The following is a 25,741-nucleotide window of genomic DNA, read 5'->3' on the forward strand; positions in this document are numbered from 1 at the left end:
TTTATTCACTGATGGGGCAAAGCGACACTGCTGCAGTGAAGACCACAACAAAAGTGCACTGAAAAACAGTTGTTTACATGGGGAAAGGTCTACAGCGAAGACAATCTAATCCTCACTTGACAAAGAAATATTTTGTCACCTTCCCCTTGTCAAAATTAGACTTCTCATTTATAGACCTTTTTGACTGGGAGCTGACTCTTCGTAGAAGCTGCAGCTATTTATTTCTATTTCTAATGGAACTGGGAGCCTGGATGTCGAGATGAATGAGATCTACAGATGCAAATTGCAGAATAAAGCCCCAGGGAAAAAAACCCAAACCCAACCCCACCACCTCCTAGGAAAAATAAAAATCAATCAATAAAACACCTTCAACCTCTTTTTCACCTCATTCATAAAGAATTTTTTTCCCTTAAGATGACTCAATCACACCAGCATACCCCACCCCCCCCAATACCCCAACACCCAAACAGAAAAATTCAAAATTCATAGAGCTGATTTCCACAAACCTTAATTCCTGAGGAAGCTACAACCTAACAGTAAGAGAAACAGAGAAAAGGGCGATGGAAAACCCAGCCTGGTAACTGGCGAAAAGCAGACTTTCTGACCCAGTGAGAGACCTCTCCACCAATGGACAAAGGCAGTAGCGTGCTGTAGAGAAGCACAGCAAGGCTGCAGGTTTCAGCCACACTTCCAGAGAGGCTGTGCAGGGGCAGATGTCGGTGGGGAGGTCCGGCTGCTGTGTACACCAGCTCCCCACCGGTATCCTGCCTGCCAGCATCCCCACAGCGCTGCAGGGAGCACACAGCGGAAGCCAGGCCACCTCCTTCAGGGACAGACTGCGTTAAGGTTTACTTAAACAGCCGCAGCACTGCAACCTAAATCTCCATAAGGTACATACAAAGTTCTGAAACCTCGTTTTGTAACTGTACCAGTTCCGGTATCTGTCTGTTGTACTTTGTACACCAAGGAAACAACAGCCACACATTCTAATTGCAGAGAAGATGACCTCAACACATTTGTATGATGTAAATATATGTATAAGCTATATATATATATAAGATATTAGATAAGGCAGTGGGATGGCTCCTCCCACTCTTTTATCTCATGCCGTGTACTAAAGTGAAACCTTTGTAAAAATGGTCCTTTAAATTCACAGGATAAAGCAAAACCACACAAACACACAAACCCCATATACAGGATTAACTGTTTATTCTTTTCAAGCAATCTCTAACCATCTCAAGTCATCTTCCAAAGCTCCAGACTATCTGCTTGAAACAAAACAAGCAGCATTTCAGGAAATAAAACATATTAGGGCTTTTTGCAAACAATTTCAATTGACAGCTGTTTCCAAGGAAATAAATGTGCAGAGTTCATATATTTAGATACAACTTTCAATAATATTCCAAGAAAGAATATAGTACTTCGTAATTCCATGAAAATCAAAGTACCTTGTAATAAGTAGTCACAATGGCTTTAGAAAGCAAATACCTGCCTGTAAGTTTATGAGATCTATTATAGTATTTCATTTCAAATGAGAATCCCCTCCCCTACTTCCATGAATGACCTCAACTATTCTGCTATCCCATCATTTAGAAAGAATAAAAACCATAGAAGAATAGGCTGGGTCAGACGAAAATCAATGAATGCCAATTTAAAATTTTTAGGTGACAATTATAATAATTTCAGAAGGCATCGCTGATTTGTATCAATTCACATAAAATAATTATGAGTGGCATAGAAAAATCAAGTGATCCGATATGTGTATCATTCAATTATTAAATTTTCCAAGTCAGACTGTGCCTTAATGATTTGTAACAGTTATTTCTAAAGGAAATATTTAAAATAAAATTTCAAATACTAAGTACCAGTTATGCAAAGCAAAATATTTAATAAAAACTGCAATATTTTATGACTAATCATTTTTAACAGAAACCCACAGTGAGCCGATTACAAAAACAAAGAGATCAGTAGTCGATGCAGCTATGCAGACAAGAAAGAAAAACCTAGTAGATTTTTCCCGACTGTGAAGATTGAACAAAAATATCACAATAAAGGGAACAGAAAAGACTTACCATTCATGTTGAAAAGCCAGCTTTCAGAAACATATTGCTCCTAATATTAATCCAACGGCTGAATGAAGTATTTTAATCTCAACCAAATCAGTGCTCCAATATCTAAACACACTTATACTGTAACTGGAAAGAGAGAGCACACAGAATCCAGAGAGCTGCTCTTTCTTGTAAGCTCCTTGCGATGCAAAAAAAACTATGAAGCACAAGGTACCAGTAGTAAACCAAAATCAATATTCAGGACACCGGGATTTAGTTTTGCTCATTAAACTACTACTGTTCTGACCAGCGCTACCTATTCATGTCTAAAGCAACGCAAAATGGCAGGGGGAAAAAAAAGCATGCAAACACCAGGAGGTTTTAAGATGTTCTCAATTATATCAAGCACTGGTTGTTTCCATGGCAACCTTAGACCAGAATTATCTGTTGACTTGTACCCAAGTAGCAGTTATTCTAAAGCTTGAATCAATTCACACAATATACTCTGTACATTATTTCATCTTTCACATATATTTTTCTCTACACACGCACATACAGATAGTAATTATTAATCTAAATCTCTGTAAGTCATTCCATGGTATTGAGAAGTATACTGATAGTATTTTGAATCGGTTCGAGACCAAATAATATTCCTCTGACTATTCATCACTATTCATCAGCTGCAATTTAGAGACTATGAAGATGACAGAAAGACACACTAATGGTGACTCTCCTGACCATCTGAATTATGCTAGTTGATAGTGTTCTCTTATTATGCAGATTTGCAAAATATCTGTATCAGTTAAAGATATTCACACTGATCTTACTGTCTTTACATTCAAAACCAAGCAGCCTCATTCTCCTTTCCTTTCCAATCTCAATCTTTGAGACTGAAAGAGCAAAAAGCAACTAAGAAAACAGAACAAAATCAAAATGTAGGTTCCATACAGTTGTAAGTAGTTACAGTCAAGACGTCTAAACTAAGAACAAAACACACCCTTCCGATGACTACCATCACAGCCCTTTCATCCTTTGGCTGTGCAGCACAACTGACCTGGTTACCAGTTCAGGCTGTACAATTACACATGCGCTCAGTCAGCTTTTTAAAACAGATTCCAAAGCCCGCGGTGCCTGACCCACCTCTGCCCCACTGGATTCTGAGGATTTACACAACACATTAATTTCAAGCATCAACCAAGAATCCAAAGCACATTAGAAAAACTATGTTTTACATACCAAAATAAAGAAGCAAAGACATTCTATTTCAAAACCAATCATTGAAAAAACCCTAAGACCATAGACCACATGACAAATTACTCAAACCCACAACAGCAGACAACTCAAACAAAAAGTTCATCCAGCAAGCAGCAGCTCCTTCCCCTTCACCAAACCCACAGCTTCATCAGTAACTGCTTGTAGAAGGATATACATAAAACTGGACCTGTTACAGTACCTCATTACACCAGAACAGATAAATACATTAATTTCCTTTTCAAATGGACTCTATCTGAAACCTAAAGGAGCAAGATTCTGAGAAGTCACTTTCCAAACTTTTTTCAGGTACTAAAACCAGCGCTTCTGCCTCAAGTTTAAAGAGTAAATCATGCTGTCTGCTATGCAGCTTCACCCAAGACCTTACACGGGTATGTCTAAGTTGCTGTGATATGAGCCTAATGATTGAGAATATTCAAATATCCTTGCAAGTCAAACACCAGTATGTTCCTAACCAATGCTTCTTCATTGAACTTTCTGCAAAATTAATCTACTCCTTACCTTCTCTATCACTCCTTCACCTACAGTGGTAGTGAAATGAGAATCTTGAAACACAGACTCAGTCCATGTGCACCTGCAGTATGTTATCATTTTTAAAAATAATTACAAATTGAGAATAAAGGTTCAGGATACAGATTATGAATTTCACCCCAAAACTAAAGCTACATAATTAACCACCATTCAGCTACAAGCTCAGTAACTTTGGCTCAGAAAAACTGCATGTAACCACTGTGCTTAATTATGACTTAAAACAGCATTCGCCGAACAGCCATTTTCACCATGTTTATCATCAAGAGACACGACAGTCCATTTCCTCATCAAGCATGTCACACGAGGAACCCCGCCTTAACTAGAAGGGAAAGAAGTAGTAGAGACTTGTACACAAACAGATCACAATTTGTAAGTGTCAGCAGGTCAATACCATTTTTTTCTTCATGTTCTATTTTTTTTTTCAAATAGCTATTTACATTAAAAAAGAAGAGCTTCTACATAAGCACAAGTATGCCTCTATTTTTACTAAGCTAAAAACATTTTGGAGAAGTAGAAGGTCAGAATTTATGCACTTCCATCATTTATCTTCCCAACAAAACTAGTCGATCCTCTCACCTCTCATTTGGGAGCCCTAGATTAAATCTATTTTAGGCCAATGCATTAACACCTTTTTGTTTCCCTGTTTATTGCTTATCCTCTGAGAACAGATTCACTCCCTCCTCAAATAATATTTTAAATTGCAAGCAGGGAGATGTATAAAACCAGATTTTCTTCATGGCAATACTGTAATGCTAAGCATTTCCAATAAGGCGTATTTTCCACTGAAATAATTGTGCTATCTCAAATCCACCAATGAATCTGAAATCTGGAACAAAATTATCATCTATTACCATATTGTAACATTTTAAAATGAGTATTTAACCACAGAGACAATAATTGCTTTGCAAAATAATGCATGGCTTTAAAAGAAAAATATGAAAATCAAACGTCAATTTATTTAGATTGATATTTTTTGAAATCTCTCACTTATTACCCAAAATGCAATCACGAAAAGTTTTAATCCATCAAAATAATACTGTAGACTGTGAACTAATTAAGAAATTAAAGCTAATGATAGTCAGCACATTAAATTAGTAAATAATAGTTAAAACCAAACACAATTTAATGGTTTAATATTGGATAGAGTATACGTATAGATGTATATATGCCTTAAAACAAAATGATGAATGATAAGAAGCCCTGTAATTAGAAGTTTAATCTGTGCAGCAATGCCCGCTATTACAGAGTTTAAACATTGCAATCTTTAATGAGTTTTCTATTTCTGCTGAACTAGCTGATTCAATTTGAAAACAAAGGAAGTAATTTAGAAGTAAGTATCGGGGTGGGGGCTTGCCCAAACAAGTCAACTGTGCTTTATAAGAAAAGAAGGGACAAGGGATGAATTATTCTGCCAGCCACCAGTCCATGAGCCAGACCCCCGGCCCCTCTGCCAGATGTAATATGCTATTCTTCAAATTAACACCTTTAGGTAATGAATCATAAAACTGTCTCTGGAACGTAACACAGATCAGCGTTCATATTTGATTACAAACATGCAAGTTCTGCACTTCCTAGGCAAATGAAGAGCAAATATCTATAAACAACTCCCCTACTTACTTGATTTGTCCCATAGGACAGCAAGCTCAGAGCAATGTTGGCTCCCATTTTGCAGAGCCGCTCTCTGTTCATGTGCACCACTCTTTGAATGCCTATGGAAAAGGCGATTAGCAAAGCCTTCCAGCCTCTGCAGCGCTGTGGCCGTCCCTGTGCACTGGTTACAAGGTACCTCCTTCTGAGCTGCCATCTATACACACTAGCGACTTTTACAAAAGCAAGAGAAAATATCTAAAGGGAGCTGGACAACCCAGAGCCACTCAGAGCTATGCATGTGTCAAGCTTCCTGTGTGCAGTGTTTTCTAACCACTACTCTCTTCTACTTCCTGTTAAGAAAAACTCTATACTGGTTTATACTGCTCAAAGTCTCTTTTTATGTCAATCAGAAAGTGGGCTTGTTTTGTTTTTAAATGTGTAATAATCGCTACAGCATGCGTTCTCACAGCTTTTTAATACTTCATATTTTATATTTAAATACACATTTTATGTTAAAATACTACAAAGGACTTGTTCAGAAGATCAAAAGGTAGATCTATTTTTCTTTAAATTTACCACAACCATGCATGAACAAAAGTGACTGTTCTGCAGTTTTTCCCGTTACTAAGATGGAGTACCACCATCATCACAGCAAACATAACCAGTTGTAATCTAATCATTAGTAATCATGTTTTCAACTAAACAACTTTCTAAGTAAGGAGTTTACTTGCACAAACTACTGAATAAGCTATCATTTTATTATGAGGGGAAGGGAGAAGTATTATTTTTCGCCTTTGAAAAAAATCAGACTGAAGAAGTTGAATTCTAACATTCATATAAACACAACTGCATTATACTTATCCAAATTGGATTCTGTTTACTCTAGGAATGAACCAAATGCTTTTAATTTTTTCAAGAATAAAGCACCAGAACAAGCAGCACAGGCAGATCCTTATCTAGCAGCATGCTCACTCTTCCAGCCTCAAAGGCTGCTGGAAGGAGAGTCACAAAGTCACGGTCACCAGCTCCTGACACTGCTTATGTAAAAGCTCTACATGCTGGTATTGTGTAAGAAAGTTTTTCATTCAAAAGAAATTTGAGTATTTTCAACTGTACAGTAAGTCTATAAAGCATCATTTTTAATGGCCCAAACCATAGGGAAATAAACTGAAAGCTGTATTTAACATTAAATTATATTAATTTGCAAATTAATGTAAATTTTGCATGCTTACAATGGGCAATACTAAATATTCATTTTGTGAAAATGGAAACACATACATTAGGCAGGTTTCCCAGTGTACCCTCTGCACATGTAAAATGCAGCTTCTTAACAATTTAGGCTACTCTTAAGAAAGATTGAAATAACTTTCCTACAATCTGTCTCCTGTCTTACAGTCAACACGTGTTAAAGACATACCTCTCAATTTTTACCATCATACTTCTCACTGAATAGTTTTCAAATGTCAGCAGATATCCATCCTTGGACATTATATAACTATTTCATAACAGCTCTGTGCTTCAGAAAAAAAACCATGATGACAAACTGCATTCGATAACGATAAAACAATAAAAATGCTGTTGGACAGACTTTACAGATTTGGCTACATTCCTCCTAACAGGCACTTCTTAACTTCCTGGTACCAGCCTCTGTCAACACAACAGTTTAAATTTCTAAAGACTATACAAAAAGCACAGGAACGCCCTTTGCTTGCAGGCTCCAGATACACTTGAAAACATATTTTCCTTCTACAGAACCTGTTCAAAAATTGGAACCAACTGTCCAAATGCTTATAATTTACACACCAGTTTGCAAATCTAGATGAGAACCTGCTATCTGTTTGGTGACCAGGCTGCTCTCCCCAGTCAGGGTCAGGTGCTGCAACCTTCCCTGGATGCCAGCCCATTACAAGTCCTTCTCCACCTTTCATTTTCCAGCTTCTCACCCGTTTTGTCACAAGATCAATGCTGACTTCCATGACATCCCATCAGTTCGAGACTGCTGGAAGAAACAAGAGCTGGTGAAGACTACGGGGATCCATTTGCCTTATCAGGGTTTACAAATAACCAGAGGGGATATGTTATGTGCCATATATAACCAAATATTTTATGGCAAAGTAATGCTATGCTGCCTGTCATACAGCAATATAAGATACACTTTGACAATAACAAGATACTTATTTCTCTGCCTGGTGAGCTTTCTGGCGCTGGAAGAGGCCCTCTGGTATTGTACAGCCATGTTCCCCTGTAGCTCACTGCAAGTCCCTAGGTTTATGATTTTCTCTGACCTTCTCCAGTAAATAAATGCACCTGGCATGATGGTGTGCTCATCTTTTCTCTCTCCTCTGCTGTGGTTCTGAGCCTTTACACTACTGCCATCTTATCTTTCACACAAGTCTCCAATTAAACCATTTTGTTTCCCTGATATGAAAGAGGGCAATTTACAAAATTCACAATGCTTCACATTAAGTAAGAGTCTGCCAACCCTCTACAGTCAATGTAGAGGTGTGGCAACAGAGAGCAACTCTGCCCACCAAAATTCAGAGCTCTGAATGCACCCAACTAACCTGGATGCTTGAGTTAGGTGCCAAAAATAGGAAGCAGAAACATCACTCTTGTGATCTCAGAGGATGGAACTGGTTAAAGTGAAAACAGGTCATCAAAAAAACTATTGTTCAAAGATATCCAAAGAAAAAAAAGCTGTATTTAACATAATTTTACAAACTATTGGCAGTGAATATGCCTCTATATGCAAAACATGAGAAGAAAGTACTGGTCATATTTTTACACAGATAGCAATACACCCTCCTAATGTAGATTTTTGGCATTGCCCAATGATAATACACAATACTACCAAGCTGACTTTCTGTGAGGCCCACATCTCTTCAAAAGAAGTCCATGGTTTTCAAAAGTGGAACCTTCTATTTCCTTCTAATTAATCTTTCATCTTATTAACAAGCTTCCAAATCTGTGCAATGTTAATTTATCCACACTAAGTATCTTATGTCAAATATGAAGCACAGAATTCACAAGGTCTGACATAGTATTTTACCACCCAAAAGCTTATCAAAGGCAAAATTCTGTGTTCTGCTTGTCTTAGGATTTCCACTTGCTAGCCAGGTACTGCTTTTCCTTAGAACAGTTTGTAAATCTTTAAATACAATTAAATGCTTATACAGAGATGTGCAAGCACTCTTGAGGTCATCCTCCTCATGCTCTAAGCTGGAAGAAGAACCTGAGCCAGGTTTGATGTAAAGCTGTGCTGCGCTTGTGGTTAAGCTCTTACTCCCTCCCAAAAAAGCAAAAGCTGGCTGTACTCTAGCCAGACCATGAACATCCGTATGTTCTACCCACCCAATGCCATAAAAGACAGATCAGGTATATGTCAACCTCTGTGCACAGATATGAGCCATATAATAGGCACACAATTTAAGGAAAGAGTTAACACAGAAAAATGTAAGAGAGAGTTTCTTCAATGTTTCTATCCAGTTTCTAAAATTCTCCTCTACAAGAGATAGCAAAGTTCCAACTTCTCCCTGCAGCCAAAGTCAACACTGAAATGTGAAGAATTTCCTCTAGGCAGAAATTTATTTTCACTAAATTCTAGCCACTACATCTTGGCAATACTTCAGAACACACTAAAAACCCCAGACCGTGGGTAAGAGATTCAGCTATGAATGCGAACACTGTATGTGTAAGTTACAGTATTTTGATATATAATAGTTCAGTAAAAATTTAAGGTAATCTTCCCAAAATTTATAAAAAAAAAAAAAAAAAGGACTAACACTGCGGTCCTCTAACCTGATACAGGCAACAAAACCATTTATACTTTTCCTGATAGTGAACCCATAACCCTGTGCACATGTCCCAGTGGCTCATGCCCTGTGTGTGTCTCTCAAATGTAGGTAACAACATAGAGCACTATAACCCAGACACAGACTCTTTCAGCTTCTTGCTCAGGAAGAATCAGGACAATGTAGCTACATGAACAATTTATTTTAATCTCTGCTAGAACATAATTTCTCAATTCCTAAGAAGAAATTCTTCCCAACCAGTCAAGCCTTAAAAATTAAGGATTAAGAAAGAAAGCACCCTCCTTTCCTCAAAGAATTGAGATGGTTGAGTAACAGCATGATTTGTACACTCCTGCTTTAATTAAATACAGAAAAATGCACATATTATCATATTAAAATATGTAAAATGTTTCCCAAGTAAACTTACCATGGAATACCTGAATTTTAAAGAAGTACAAAATAGAAAAACATTAAAAATATAGCACACCTATATATACCTTTGAAATGTATTTACTTTATGCCTAGGATCTAATGCCATACCTCTCAGTTTCATACACAGAACTGAAATTTCCTCATGCTGTATCAAAACTGGGAGCATCCTCTCTCATGTTTAATGAAGGTTAACCATGAACATCTTGCAATCAAAAACATGTAGGAGTTTTAAACACAATTGACTTTATTCTTCGACAGGACCTTGGAAAATGGATCCATGACACAAAACAAATTTCAGACCACCCACAGCTAACTAAAATTTAGGTCTTAATTCCAAACCTTGAAATCCAGTATTTCCTGGTTACCTATGAAGCCAGTGTCTCCCTCTGCCTGTTTATGTGTGTTCTACTTCTCTTTAATGGCAAATTAAAATATTCTTTTTTTATCTTCTTATTTTAAATATTTAAAAAAAATATTTCTCCTTTTCAGTGCTGGCCTCCATCCACAAGTAAAAAAAATACACACTGTGACATTTTCTACATATTCATTTTGTTTGTAATCTACGGAACAAATAACTTACAGAAACCTTATAAATGAATAATAAATTCATTTATTTGTCCTTTATTATTACATTAATTTATTTGTTCTTTATTATTATGAATAATAACTTTTTTCTAGAGGTTAAAGAGTTTATTTGCTTTAAAAATTAATGGTTTGATAAAGCACATCTCTTCCGTTATGCATCAGTTATTTCAAGAATGGAAGTCCAGCTTTAGTATTTATTATTTATTACAAAAGGAGTGAGCAATCATTTGACACAAACTGGCAGTGACAATTCCTCCGCTTCTAAGAGCTTGAGGATGTTGCTGAATTTGGCAGGTCTCTGATATACCAATAAAATATTTCTAAGTTGAAAGATGCAGCCAACACAATTTAATAAGCAGTATTTTGTCTAATTTTAATTACAAAACATAAGCATTTATAAACATTCATAATAACATCTAAAATTTGTTAAATAAGATATACTAAAGAACCTAAAGCATTCTGTGCTATAAGCCTGAGGATATACAGATATTTTTCTAGTTATACAAATCTTGAGAGAAAAGGATATAAACCAAAATATATAGATAGCCATTTCATAACTAAAAAAAGAAAACATTTTCATCAGAAATTATGTACACACAATTCACTCCGAGTCTTGCCAGGCATGCATATTTCAGAAAGAATTATGGGTAGAAATAGAGGCAGAAAAAGGCTTCTTAAAAAAGCAGATGTATTTTGATTTTCACTCTACATCCAGAACTATACCACTAGCTTGTATTTCTTTTTAAACATATGGAAGGAAAAGCAGTATTTGTTAGTATCTCACAAATTTAATGGCTTTCCATTTTGAAACAAAAGATTTTTCAAAACGTTTATTAACAAAATAAACACAACCCATAATTTCACTGTTTAATAAAACACAAGCAAGTAAACCCTTGCAGTCTTAGTGCAGCTCTACATGAACATCTTTTTTCTACGAAGATTAACCCTTACTAGAGAGCCCCTCTGAGATCAGTGCTAAGGCTGGGACTGCAGCACTTCTATAAATAGGACAGCCAAGAGGAAGTTGTTGCTATGGAAATGCTGGTCATGTTTCTATTTTGATTCAGTAGAGCTCTACTGGCATCTACTGTACACAAGCTTAATTGCAGCAGATGTCTAGTATTTTCATCTCTCATTAGGAAGCATAAATGAAGGATCACATGGTCCAACAGCACACCTTATTCTTTATCCATGATGATAAGAAAGGAATTAAAAAGTAACTGAGAACTTGGGGGAGGGTGGAGAAGGGAAGTCAAATTCAGCATCTGATTTTTCATATGCAAGTAAAATCTCTCAGTCTTTCCATCAGTTTTTCATGTTAAAATTTGACAAATTCAACCTCACAGATTCCATTTTCCACATACACTATAGCAGCAGATCAAGTTTCCTCATTTCTATCAACATGTTATCAATTATTTTGAAGTCAAATGTCCTTTAGTCATAGTCCTCCATCTAGCGTTAAGAAGGGGAAAGAGAACTCTTTCATTGCAAGCCAAATCTTCCACAAAACTCTCCAACTCCCCAAAGGAAACTGGATTTCTCTCCTTTCTAACACAGCTCCTTCCTCCTTGCTTTTTTAACAGCTTCCTTCAAGATGATGCGCTCACTGGTGCTTACGGTCTGGACTGACTGACATATTGCAAGAGAGAAGCTAGCAAATCGTGAATAAAAATCACACAATCATTCCATAATAAAACCAAGTTTAGTGAAGATCCATCCTGGAAATAGCTGCTTTCAGTAAGTACAAGAAACTTTCTGAAGGTACTTGTAGAAATCTGTTTGGTCCGTGCCCTTTCAGATCGTATGCTACTCAAATAACTCTCTGTAACTGCTTCCTAGCACAATGTAAGATAGTTCTACATATAACCAGAAGTTCTGTACAAATCTTGTTAGGTTCCAGCAAAAGATAAAGTACCCCAAGACTTATGCAAGTAGTTTTTGTTATACTTGCATAAAACAGCTGTCTGGCAAGACTATGTTAAGGTGCTCTTGCTTTTGGAAAAAAGTGAGGTCTATTAAAAACAGGTACGTGTAAGGGCTTACTTAAATTAAAATCCAAGGTTAAATTTGGAAGAAATTCAGCATATGACCTCAGTAACTCTGTCCCTCTGAAAAAAACTAACAGCAGACAAAAGGTTTTGTAATTTCAACTGTTGATTAATAATAAGCATTAATGGATTATCCACCAAAATGAGTAAAATTAAGTTCCTGAACTAGAAGGCTCATTTTGCTCAATATCTAATTGTGTTAAAGGATACATTACCTACTTGGATTCTGTCCGATCTCCCATCAGAACAATGATGCTGAAGATCTGGGTCTCACAGAAACAGTAAAGGCTCCTGCAGGTAAGCAGCTGCTGCGAAGGGCATCTTGGCTACAGAAAGCTCTGGGTAGAGGAGCTTTATTTTTTCTAGAATCTGCTGGTTTGGTCTACCCTTCCTTAGTTTAGCCACTTAGCTGTATTAAGGAACTGCCCCATAAAGGGCACATATATGTTTGAAAAACCCTGCTCAGGACAAATCGAGCGTTACGTGTCCCAAGTCCGAAGTACCTCACATAACAAATGATGATTAAACCTGAATGATCTGCAGTCACATTTAGAGCTAATTCTTGATATAGGATAATGGGAGGAAGTAAGAGAAAGGACAGTAGTAAAATGCTCACCAAAACTAAAGTCTTGTAGATAAAAGTCTTTACTATATTAGTAGCTACACTCTAGTATCAGATTCTGTATCATACAGAGAAAGAACAGAATGATAAATACTAGAGCAACTAGAATCACCTTAGTATCCCTTCTAGGAAGCCTGTCTGCATTTTAAATGACCAGCAAATGCATTTTAAATGACCAGAGGAATAAAATAAAACTGATTCCACTTTGAGCTAAATAATTTAAATTCATACATTTGGTTTTCTCCAATTATATGGCATTTAGGCAGTAATTAGGAAAATACCCAAATAAGAAAGCAAACCCAAAGTTAATTCATTGGACAGGATAGCACTTTTTCTTAGAATTAAAGTTTAGAGAGTGCAAATACAGTAATGGCTTTCAAAGTATGGTCTAAAGCACAGAAGATATGTTCATGTAATGTGGAGATGCACATGTGTCTACCTGTGTTAGGAACAGATCCTGTATTCCTGTGCTCTGCTGCCAGACTACAGACTGTCCTGGGGAGGGTCCTGGCCCCTCCACTCCTACCAGCCTGCTCAGTTTCAGATATTCTACAAAACAGAGGAAAGACAGAATTAGTATAGATCTAGTACTATCTCCCACAGCAGACAGAGTGGAAAATCAGCACTAAATCCTTGAAAAGTAGAGGGGATGCTGCTGGTCCCCAAAACGAGAGACTATAGAATGTGTAAGAGGATATTTCAAAGTTCATCAAATGCTCCTAATACACACTGTGCTAAGCAAGCAATATTCCAGTTACAGGAACTTGTATGAATACAGAGACATCAGAAGTACACTCCAGATGACACAATTCCTCTGCATACTGAAGATGATGACACTGGATTTACAAAATTTGTTAGTCTCCACTTAAACTGAGTGACAAATGCCATCTACTGGTTTACCACTGAAGTGTGAGGTATGAGAACTGTAATACTGAACAGTAAGTTTTAAAAATGCTCAGTTGGTCATTGGTAAGTGAATGTAAACACAATTAAAGATTTTAGATACTTTTAGAGGGAAAATAATTCACATGCCAACTTTCTAATTACTGGTTAATTTTCTTAATGAGGTAGCAGTGAAGTGCACAGATCTTACTTTTTTGCCTATCTGTGATAGGGTTTAATTTACAAAGTATAATTTATATCTAATTTCTTTCATGTAAAGTGAATTTATTTATTAGTAGTATGGATACATTCTTAAGTAGAATTTTCATTTGGATATAATACAAACTTACCAGGTTAAAAAAAAAATATTTAAAATTAAAAATTTCTCTTCTGCTATTTATGAAATGTCTTTTCCAGCTACTGGTAAGCAAACAGGCACTTTAATTCCCAGCCTATAATATCCTTTGGCATTCCCCAGTGTTACTTTATACTAAAAGCCAAACCAACTAAAGCTGAGATGGCTATCCTGAAACTGAGAAAAGTTTGGATTGCAAGATACAATTGCCAGTAGGCATCTTACAAAAAAATGAAATATATGACCACAAGTATGTTCTACTTATTCTGGTGTTTATTTAAAGCACAGGAAAGCACAAAGAACTTCAAGATTAAATGCATAACTGGTTCTTTTCTTCCTTTTTCTTAATGTAAACTTGCCAAGATGCTATTTCACTTGATATTATTACAAGATAATTTTAAGAACAGTAATTAAGAAACCAGAAACCAAAATTCTGAAAGCTGTTATCTAAATCTATTCAAACAGAACCCTGAGAAAACCTTTACAAGCAAGTGTGGATAAAATACACCATTACTTGTAATTCTGTGACAAAAAACAAAATCTAGCAATTCACATGGCATGTCAACTCCACATGCAGTACAGAATCATAGAATCGCAGAATGGCTAGGGTTGGAAAGGACCTCTAGATCATCTTCTCTGCAGGGCTGCTCTGAATCTCTTCTCTGCCCAACCTGTAGCTGTGCCTGGGATTGCTCTGACCCAGGTGCAGGACCTTGCACTTGTCATAGTTAAACTTCATAAGTTCGGCATCAGCCCACCTCACAAGCGTGTCAAGGTCCCTCTGGATGTCATTCCTTCCCTCCAGTGTATCAACCCAACCACACACCCTGGTGTCATCGGCAAACTTGCTGAGGGCGCACTCAATCCCACGGTCCATGTTGAACAAGACTGGTCCCACCACCGATCCCTGAGGGACACCACTCGTTACTGGTCTCCACCCAGACATTGAACCATTGACCGCAACTCTTTGTGTTGCGGCCATCCAGCCAGTTCTTTATCCACAGAGTGGTCCATCCATCAAATTGATGCCTCTCCAATTTAGAGACAAGGTGTCATGTGTGACAGTGTCGAACGTTTTACACAAGTCCAGGTAGATGATATCAACTGCTCAACCCCATCCATCAGTTCTGTAGCCCCATCACAGAAGGCCACCAAATTGGTCAGGCAGGATTTCCCCTTAGTGAAGCCATGCTGGCTGTCACCAAGCACCTTGTTGATTTTCATGTGCCTTAGCATGCCTTCCAGGAGAATCTGCTCCAAGATTTTGCCAGGCACAGAGGTGAGACTGACTGGTCTGTAGTTCCCCAGGTCATCCATTTTCCCCTTCTTGAAAATGGGGGTTCTATTTCCCTTTTTCCAGTCATCGGGAACTTCACCTGACTGCCATGATTTCTCAAATAGAATGGCCAGCGGCTTCGCAACTTCATTTGCCAGCTCCTTCAGGACCCGCAGATGGATCTCATTAGGACCCATGAACTTGTACACGTTCAGATTTTTAAGATGGTCTCAAACCAGTTCCTCTCCTACAGTGGGCGCAAGGTCTTCATTCTCACAGTCCCTGTGTCTGTCTTCCAAGACTTGCGTGGTGCGGTCAGAGCCTTTGCCAGTGAAGACCGAGGCAAAGAAGTCATTCAGAACCTCAGCCTTCTCCAAATCCTGTGTAGCCAGTTCTCCTGAGAGCTTCCTGAGGGGGCCTACATTCTCCCTAGTCTGTTTTTTATTTGCTAGGTACCTGTAGAATCCCTTCCTGTTATCTTTAATACCTCTAGCTAAGTTTAATCCTAACTGGGCCTTATCTTTCCTAACCTGGTCCCTAGCTTCTCGGACAACATCCCTGTACTCTTCCCAGGCCACCTGTCCTTGCTTCCACTTATTATAAGCCTCTTTTTTCAATTGAATTTTCCTCAGCAGCTCCTTATCCATCCAAGGAGGTCTCCTGGCCCTCCTGCTGCACTTCCTTCTAGTTGGGATGCAACACTCCTGAGCTTGCAGCAGGTGATCCTTGAATATCAACCAACAGTCTTGGGCCCCTCTGACCTCTAGGGCTGTATCCCATGGAACCTTCCGAAGCAGGTTCCTGAAGAGGCCAAAGTCTGCTCTTTTGAAGTCCAGGGCAGTGAGCTTGCTGCACGCTCTTCTCACTGTCCTGAGGATCTCAAATTTGAGCATCTCGTGATCGCTGCATCCAAGGCTGCCCTGGAGAGTCACATTTCCAACGAGCCCTTCCCTGTTGGTGAGCACGAGGTCAAGAATGGCACCTGTCCTTGTTGGCTCCTCTATTACTTGCAGAAGGAGGTTGGCTTCCACACAATCCAGGAACCTCCTGGATTGCTTGTGCCGGGCTGTACCATCCTTCCAACAGATGTCAGGGTGGTTGAAGCCACCCATAAGAAGAAGGGCCTGTGAGTGTGAGGCTTTTCCTATCTGTCTATGGAGTGCTTCATCCGCAGGTTCTCCTTGATCAGGCAGTCTGTAACAGATCCCCACAGTAATGTCTGTTTTCCCTTTAATCCTGACCCACAAACTCTCTGTGGACTGCTCACCTGTCCCCAGACAGAGTTCCATACTCTCCAGCCTATCCCTAACATAAAGGGCAACTCCCTCTCCCCGCCTGCCAGCCCTGTCCTTCCTAAACAGCCTGTAACCTTCCATTCCAACACTCCAGTCATAGGAGCCATCCCACCATGTTTCTGCGATGCCTATTATATCATACCCCCGTAGACATGCACACATCTCTAATTCCTCTTGTCTGTTCCCCATGCTATGGGCATTTGTATAGAGGCATCCGAGCTGAGCTCCAAATGAAGCCAGCTCATTGGCTGGAGCAGCTGGAATATCTCTACATTGCTCAGAGCATTTATTATAGGATGGAATGATGCCCCCCTCCCCCAAAACATCTAGTATGAATGACAGCAGAGAAAAGATGCAATACCTTAATACAGTATTCTCCAGCAGCCACAACCTTGCAATTGCATTTTCACTCTCAAAGCAAAATGATCAAAGACTGTATTTTAAATAATATCAAAAGAAACTAGTGATGCTCTCTGCCAGCTTACAGAGAGTAAGTTACAAACTGTGTTGAACATACAATTTTTGCTTATTTTTAGTGTAAAATCAGTGCTTGGTAAGACATTACATCTTTATTCCAAGAACTTCAACAACTCTGCATTTTGTTTAAAAATTAAGGATTTTCTTTCTAATAAGCAGGCTCTCATTATGCTGGCTAGTTCTATTATAGTTTGCTTTATCAGACAGCATAAAGAATGAACTTTTCCACAGTTCAACAATATTTATTTTTTAAGTGTACCGTAAACTAAATCTTGACATTATTTTTTTAATTAGAAATTTAATTAGAAACAAGAACATCCATCAGTTGCAACTGTATTTACCTTTAATTTGCTTTAAAGAGAAATAGGAGCAAACAAAAATTAAAAATGTATTCTGAAAATCACTGTATTTCATACTATGAAATATCACCAATAGCACGGAAGGTCACCCAAAGCACTGACAATCAACCTTGCCTTCTCTTAAATAAGGATACTGCAAGACTTTTCTATACCACTGTCATCCAAAGAATTCCCCAAACTTGTATTCAAGCAAAATTTGACCATGGTAACCAACACTCTCACCGGTGAAGAAATTTTTGCAGCACAAATCCAATGCATTTGATACTGAACAATACTACCCAAGTTCACGCTTCAATTTTCCTTCCACTGGTTCCTATTTCTGATGTTTACAGAAAAGAACTTCTCACCACAATGTAAGTCATCTAAACATTTACACACCTGTAGCTCCATTTCCACCTTAGTCTCAGAAGCCAAGAGACCTACCCTATAGCAAATGGCTGTCACAGACCCAAGAGCTAACAATTCCCAGCGAGAGCTCTGAGAGTCTTGCTCTGACCTTCCTCAGATTAACTATAAATTGCTGAGGCTTATGATGTGATGACTGTTATGTATGAAAGGGAGCCAAGAAAAATAAGTAACTGTTCAAAGACAGGGTTTTTGTTTGTTTTTGAGAGATGCCACTGGTATTACTTTTAATTTCTCCTCATTAACAGAACTCTTGCAAAAAAAACCCACCCCAAACCATGCAGAGAAAACCTACACAGGTCAGAATTTGAGAACTGTGACAAGTGACAAGCATCCAAATATTTTCATCTTGAAATGAGAATCTCTGCCAAAAAGTCTGCAGTTACAGAAATGTTCATGTTTGAAATACCTGACAGCTTCACTGCGTACCTCCACTGCAGATTGTGTGCAGGGAAAACAGAGAATTTGCCTACACAGGCTTGACCATTTGAGGGGTTCCCAGTAATAACTGGGAATGTTGTCCTTGGCTGTGTAGTAATATATTCATCCCACCCATGAATACTACACTATAACCAGTTTTGAATATTCCTATTTTGAACAGGTAAATGCTACCTTATGATAGCAACATGGGCACCATTCCAATTTCTGGAAGTAGAAATCCCTCTAATTTGGCAGAACTGAAGACATTATCTCTAGAATTTATTATTTTAATCTACTTTTTGAGAAAAATATCTGAATTCCGTCACTAGCCAGAGGCTTCTTTTCTTCCTCCTGGAAGAGCAAATAGGGCTGGTCTCAGATGCTCTTAGCTCTCCCCAACAACCTCAATAGAGTTGTTATTTCTGGGAGTCACATGGCATGTGGGAAGATTCTGGTTTTCTTCCAATTCCTCTCAAGTTAAACTCTGCCCAAGAAAACTGCCAAAATGAGGTCCCAGTTGCAATACACTGGGCAAATCTTTATAAACTTGTTTCCACTATGAGATCCACCTTCCTCCACTCTTGAGGGAGGAAATGCATGGTAGCACATTTAAGTGAAGTTTCAAAACAATGAACTTTGTAATTGCAATTACTCTCCTCACTCTTCTTATATGATAGGAAAAACCCCAACACTTAAATGATGCAAATTAAAAGCTAAATGAATACTTATCTAAAGTGACAGGGATAGTTTATGTATTATTAGGTAACCTGCTTTGACATTTCCATTCCTTTGCCTCTGTAAAGACAACACGTTCAGAAGAAAATAACAACTGAAACATCAGGCAAATAAGGCAAACAATGTATTACTGTAATTTTTGAAAACACCACTGGTACTTAATTTTTCTGAAAAGTTGCAAAAGGTTAACCATGCTAATATGCTGTCTAACTCAACTCTGCATGGTTCCCAGAGGGTTTGTTGGGTATTCAGCATGTCAGACATGGCCTTCTAAAGATTAATTGCTTTTGGGACTCCACATTACATGTGGTTATAAGTTCTACTTAGTTTGAAATACACAACTGAATTACCTTTTCATGAATGCCTCGAATCTGTGCAAACCCTACAATATCCACCAAAGTAAAATATTACTTCAGCACGCTGAATACAGTTTCTTACAGAACTTCTCAGAGGGCAGAATGAATTATCCTTTCTAGAGATTCACTTGTCACAATTACTGGATTAACTACATCTCTGTACTCTCCTTATTATCTTCAGAGATATCTTTATTAAGACCTCCGCCCATGAGCTAATTAAGAACGGATTAAATACAGTATTAATCCATACTCCATTAATGATGACTGCTTCAGTAACTCTGCAATTGGAGTAGCCTGTGTACAGCTCCAGGACTTATGGAGAATGGTATTCCAAACCTGCTAAAAGTATACTATATGGATGTCAAGCTCTGAAGATATCTCCTCATTTTGTGTAGGACAACCCAACTTGTGAACCCTAGGAATAGAGCAGCATACTCTATCCTCATAACTGAAAAGCTACATCACTAGTTCAGACTCAAGAACAGTCTATATTAACAGCACCACATTAATGTTCATCACCACCCTCCCCCCAAGACTATAGCATTTAAAATTGTACGTAGTTCATCAGTCTCTTATTCCACAGAATTAACAAAGCAAACTTGTTAAATTGTTCAAAAGCAAAGAGGATACCAAATTTGTTTCCATCTTCTCTTACACTTGCTTCACAAGCATTCACTTGGATGTAGCTTACTGAGTTTCTTCCAAATACTCTACCTAGCCTACACAGAAAAGATTAATAAATCTTTCATAAAATCAGTTTCTCTTACTCCTTAATTACAACAACTTCAGATAGAACATCAAAGCTTCATACTGTGCTGGAAAGCTTGCAGCCTCTTAGCCACCCATGCTGAAACACAAAGTTTCGCTTCTTTCCTTCCTCTAAAGGAGGAGTATGCATGTATGCACTCTAAGAAAATGAAAAGCTGATATCTTAGGTATGAATTTTGTCTTACTTAAAGGAACCAACTCAAGGAATACAGACAAAAAAAGCATACTTTCAGCATCACTACAAACAAAACTGTAACTAACAACCCTGACAGCAACATGCTGGGAGTCACCTAGAATAGGTATGAACATAGCAGGGCAACAAACCTAGCATGAACCTTTAAATCTTCTCCTTGTCTACAAAGACTAATTCCTCTTGATGCTATTAAACCTATAAAAACCCTTAAAAAACAAAGCAAACCATGTTTATTGGTAAATATTTAAATTCTGAACATCATACTTGAGCAGCATTATGTATATGTTATGCGGTGCGTTTGAAACCAGACTTTCTCCTTCCCTCAGTAAAAAAAAAAACTTCCAAAGGACAGTTTTTACTGAAATTATTAGTTTCACTCCCTTAAAGGAGTGAATTCATATCTATATATACAAGTATCCAGACACACAACAGGGACACAGCCATTTCAGAGACAAGAAGCCATGCATTCACATCCTGCACAGTGTGCAGTGGGGTCAAACTCAGATGTTCTCTCTGCCTTTCTTCAAAGTATCCTTTTGCACCCCTGGTTTTGCAATCAAATAGCTCCTTGATATAATTTTGTCCCACATATTAAACATTCAAGTATTTTTCAGTTCAGCCTGACTGCTCAATACGCCAAAATTTCTAACCATACATCACATCTGTTTTCATTAATTTGTAAGTGTCTAAAAATAGCTGGTAGCCTAAAATTTGATATAAAACTAAGGCTTAAATATGGAAGCAATTTAAAATAAAACTGACTGGGTTTTGTTAGAATTAAAAATAACTTAGTGTTTCATATGCTTCAACTGGCATCCTTAAGTTCAAACACTTAAAATTTTTGCATCAGCCAAGAAAATGGATTAATATCAGACTTCTGGCAATAAACAATTTAAGTTGGCTGACATATTATGGATTAAGAGAATAAAACGTATACAGAAACAAATCACTCCATTTAATAAGGTCTGATTCTTGTCCTAAATCAAATAAATCAGAAATTAGGACCTCCTACAAAAACATGTTGAATCACAAGAGTGAAATAGATCTTTCAAAGATATGACAGTAACATTTAGATCAGCAGCTCGGAGATCAATTATTGATGCAACAGGCTGAAATATGAAAGATAAAGGAAACTATGTTTTCTTTGCTTACAAATAATTACTGAGCTGTTACTACACAGTTTAAAATTCCATTAGTTTCCTACTCTCTGCTATTAAGTTTCCACTTCATGATCAACTATGATACAAACATGGGGAACATGAGACATTAGAATTCACCAGAATGACTCTGACTCTCACTCAAAAGTTTCGCAACTGAACTGTGTGTGCGTGTGTGTGTGTGTGTGTAAATTAAAAACAAAAAAAAAGCAGAGGAAGGGCTAACAGGCAAGGAACTGAGTCCTGACATAAGAATGCGCTAGGGAGCTGACATAAGACAGAGGCAAAACTGAAACAAGGAGCTAAGGGAGGACAGGATGAGGGCGCTGCATCTGAAACAACTATTGTGAGAGAAGGCAAAACCTGAGTTTGAGTGTAAGGTATAGAGCAAATGAGGCATCTTCACCACTATTTTCCGTAACAATCAAAACAGTTCTATTCTCTCATGTTAAAAAAGAGGGGGTGCAAGGGAGTCAGGTGCCAACTATGGTCTCATTAAAAAAAACAGAATCGGTCACAAAATGAGAGATGTTGCACAATGCAAGTCCCCAAGAGCGCAGGCAAAATTTTTCTAGATGGAGAAAGGCCTATCACTGTTAAAGGAGAAGAAGAAAAAAGCCTAACCCCTCACTGCCCTTATTTTTCAGCCATTTGAAGGACATCCCATGTCTATATACAATTCCACCCTTAATTCTGTTTTAGACATTAATTTTAGAAGGTCGAAGGCCAAAAACTGATTCAACACTATCTTATTATATCAACTCTTCACTTCAGTTCTGGAACTGAAATGAAAACTGAATTTAGTTACTGACTGCCAACTGCGCATAAATGAAAGACAAAACACCCACTTCTTTAATATTCTTCAATATTTTAGCAACTTCTGACTTAGCAGTAGCTGACTCAGGATATGAATAACAAACTACAGATATACTTTAGGCATGCTGAGAAAAAAAGAATTCCTCGAACACTGGTGTTTGTTAAATCTGTTTGGCCATTTTCCTTAATTTGTATCTGCTGTTGTTACAGATACTGATCGAGATCTTTAAGCTGTAAAACTCAGCGGCTGCAGCACCACTAACATGCTGATGTCTTTATATGAAAACAAATACATAAATAACCTGACCTTGGGATTCTCTCTCTTCAGCAAGAGACAAGACTGCAGTATTAAGGGTAACTTCAGAAAACCCAAATAGCACCACTGCTATTTGGCTCACAGGCTAAGCGCTGCATATATCCACCATCTATTGTGGATTGTTTGCCAACGTTTGTCACCTAAGGGTACTCCCTTGGATCCCAAATTGTGATGCAATTCAGACTGCAAAGATAATTGATGTTCCTTCGTAATGTTTTGTTAAATACTGGTATCATCTCTGTGGTGTTGCTTCTTGTTGATATTTTTGTCTTTGTAACTCTCAGACTGTATTATTACAAATGGTAATTACACATACTTATGCTCAAAAGCCAAACTACAGTTAGTGTACAACACAACTGTATATTCAGATGCAACCATGAAACCAACCAGTTCAGCAACATTTCATCTGCTCTCCTTATATTTATTTTACAGAGGCCTTCAAACTTGAAAATACTAAAATTCTTCACTGCCTTTTGAGAGTCTCTCTTACTTTATTCATTTTCATGACTATGATAATTTGGTGAGATGATATCCTGCTAGAAAAGTCCTAACATTTAACTTGGACTACATGCAATGGAGATAGAGGAAACCCAACTGACCATTAAAAATAAAAATTAACTCATACATAACTTTTGAACCATAACTCCATGATTACAGAGTAAGAAAGGTGAAGGCTGTTTGCTTTCCATTAATCAATATATTTTCAATAGGAGACATTTAATACATTTTGAAAAGCTGGTAGCGTACACTCAGGGAAAAATGATCATTTCTTTGGTCATGAATGTAAGTTTACAGAGAGAAAATGCTTACAAAACAAAACAGAATAATACAATCCTTAGGTCATGACCTACAGCAGATATTTCATTTTCTATTGTAAAAATCAGAACATTTTCAGGACTGAAATGAAGAAGATGTAGTCTTCCCAGCTTGCTCATTTTGAAAAAAGCATTTACACAATGCACCTGATTTACTTCAGGTTTTTTGATTAACAAATACAAAAGCCTTGAAACATGGCCAGAAAGACCAATGCACAGTACAGGACCCCATTAGGAGGCACTTTACCCAGAAATACATAGGAAACCTGCTCTGCAGTAGAGGCCAGAAGTTTGCAAAGTACTTTCCCAGAGTCCATTTAGATTTAAAAATAGATAAGTAGTATTATGATACAGCAGTCACATGTGGTACATTTGATCTATTTTGAGCTAAAATTAATAAGCATGTTGAGAACGTGAAGTAAATTGATATACTAATTGCCATAAAATAAGGTATAGCTTTCTCTCTGTAACAGACTTGCTAATTTAAATGCATGACTGATGAAAAATGAAGATACGCATTAGTTTAAGTTACTAGAAGCGTTACTATAAGCCTACAGCAATTATGAAAAGTCACTTCACTGTATTGCTGTATGCCTCAGTCTTCTAAAAAGTTAATTGTCTAATAAATATTTGCAGTTAGTTGCCAGTTTTCACATGAAAGCTGCTTAATAAAGCCAACTAATTTTAAAAAGCTAATAGTTTTCTTAAAAGCTATACTCTCCCTAACAGAAATTCAGAAATGGTTAAAAGCAATAGGACTGTTAAGCCTGATTGCATTGCCTCTGCCTTGTTTTCCTAGAACACCACAACTGAGAAATAAGGATTTAGCCAATCATATGACTTCCAAGTTTAACAGCCCAGATTTTCTGTGCATCAAGGCTAAGTAGGAAGGTCAATAAGTACGGTGGTTTGACCTTGGATACGAGCCAAATCATCTCTACAATTTCTATACTGTGATACCATAATCTGACATATTTCTGGTTTTCTTACAAAACACAGCTGGGTGGGCTTTTTATGAGGTTTTTAAGAGTGCTTCTGTAAATTTAGTAAAAGACCTTCCTAATAGTTCCGGTAAGCAAAGGCTTCCCACCAGTACCTATTCCCTTCTCAAGATCCCAAGCTTGCTTTGTTAAACTTGAGGTATATCTATCAAATTGATGTCTTCTCAAAAATTTTAATAAATGCCTTCAACTTGACATAAAAACATACAAGCTACAAACTTTGCCACTGAGCTACTGTATTGCCCTTAGCTTTACTGTAATTTTAATAAGCAGAAATTCAACCAACACGGGATAAAGTGAACTAATTTACTATCCACTTACTGTCTTACTAATTATGAATGTTTATGAATAAGGATAATAACTGACTAGTAAGTGTCACTGCCTTCATATAAGAAAATATTTACAAATCAATCATATAAACACGTATTTGTCCATGTAACTTCAGAAAACTGTTTTAAAACCTTATTTATATTTCACATTTTGGTATTCAAAAGCATAGACGAAAGTCAGAATTAGCATCAGTTTAGTAACCTCATCATGGCCCTCTTTTACACATGCTTTGTAACAACAGATACAGTCATGTATTTATTTCTCCACAGATTGATACCTCCTGCAATACAGTGTACTGAACTGCTCTGGCAGTCGCTCAGGATTAGCGTGAAAGGAATGTATCTGCAGGGATCTTTTATGTAGGGTGAAGATCTGCAAAACTCTGGGAAGCAGCAGGACACTGATGATGCGAGCTACTGAATGCCATTCTTGATGAGTGGACAATACCCCTGCTTCGAAACAAGTTCCTTAAACCCACTGTTTTCAGCTTAAAGTACTGCTGCTTTTTGATCCCCCATAACGACCAAAAGGTATTTGGATGCCTGTTTCACAAAGATGAAGAAATAATTGTAACTGCCACAAAAAAATTATTTAAACAGCACCTGAAAACTTCAGAGGATTTAATGCAATATGTGCCTCAAGAAATAAAGTCTTCATCACATCAGAAAGGGCTCCCTAAATAAGGAGAAACATTTTACCTTAATCTCTGTACCTTAGTTTCCTATTCATAAAACAGAAATAAGAAACCTCCTCATTTAGCAGGATGTTATAAAGGTAAATTTGATGTTTACAAAACAATCATAAACTAAAATAATGACTTTTGTAAACAGCTCCCAAGGGAAAGACTAATTCACAGTAAATACGGC

The 25,741-nt window shown here is 37.5% G+C and overlaps 1 protein-coding gene across 3 annotated transcripts in view; it reads right to left on the bottom strand.

Moving 5' to 3' along the window:
• The window catches only part of PRKACB (protein kinase cAMP-activated catalytic subunit beta), a 74,274-nt gene that overhangs the window by 30,473 nt on the left and 18,060 nt on the right, over nucleotides 1-25,741 (bottom strand). Inside the window, exon 1 of one of the 3 annotated variants that reach the window (XM_062611243.1) lies at nucleotides 5,469-5,717. The exons of 1 other annotated variant lie outside the window; for it this stretch is intronic. In XM_062611243.1, the coding sequence (XP_062467227.1) occupies nucleotides 5,469-5,655 (187 nt within the window). In that variant the 5' untranslated portion in view covers nucleotides 5,656-5,717. Of the gene's footprint in view, nucleotides 1-2,072; nucleotides 2,485-5,468; nucleotides 5,718-25,741 lie in introns of those variants that run through there. One more of the 3 variants, XM_062611246.1, reaches the window with a different exon arrangement.

The sequence above is a fragment of the Pezoporus occidentalis genome, unplaced genomic scaffold, assembly GCF_034315485.1.
Source record: "Pezoporus occidentalis ecotype Australia unplaced genomic scaffold, CSIRO_AGI_Poc_V1 ctg151, whole genome shotgun sequence".
NCBI classification, from domain to species: Eukaryota; Metazoa; Chordata; class Aves; order Psittaciformes; family Psittacidae; genus Pezoporus; species Pezoporus occidentalis.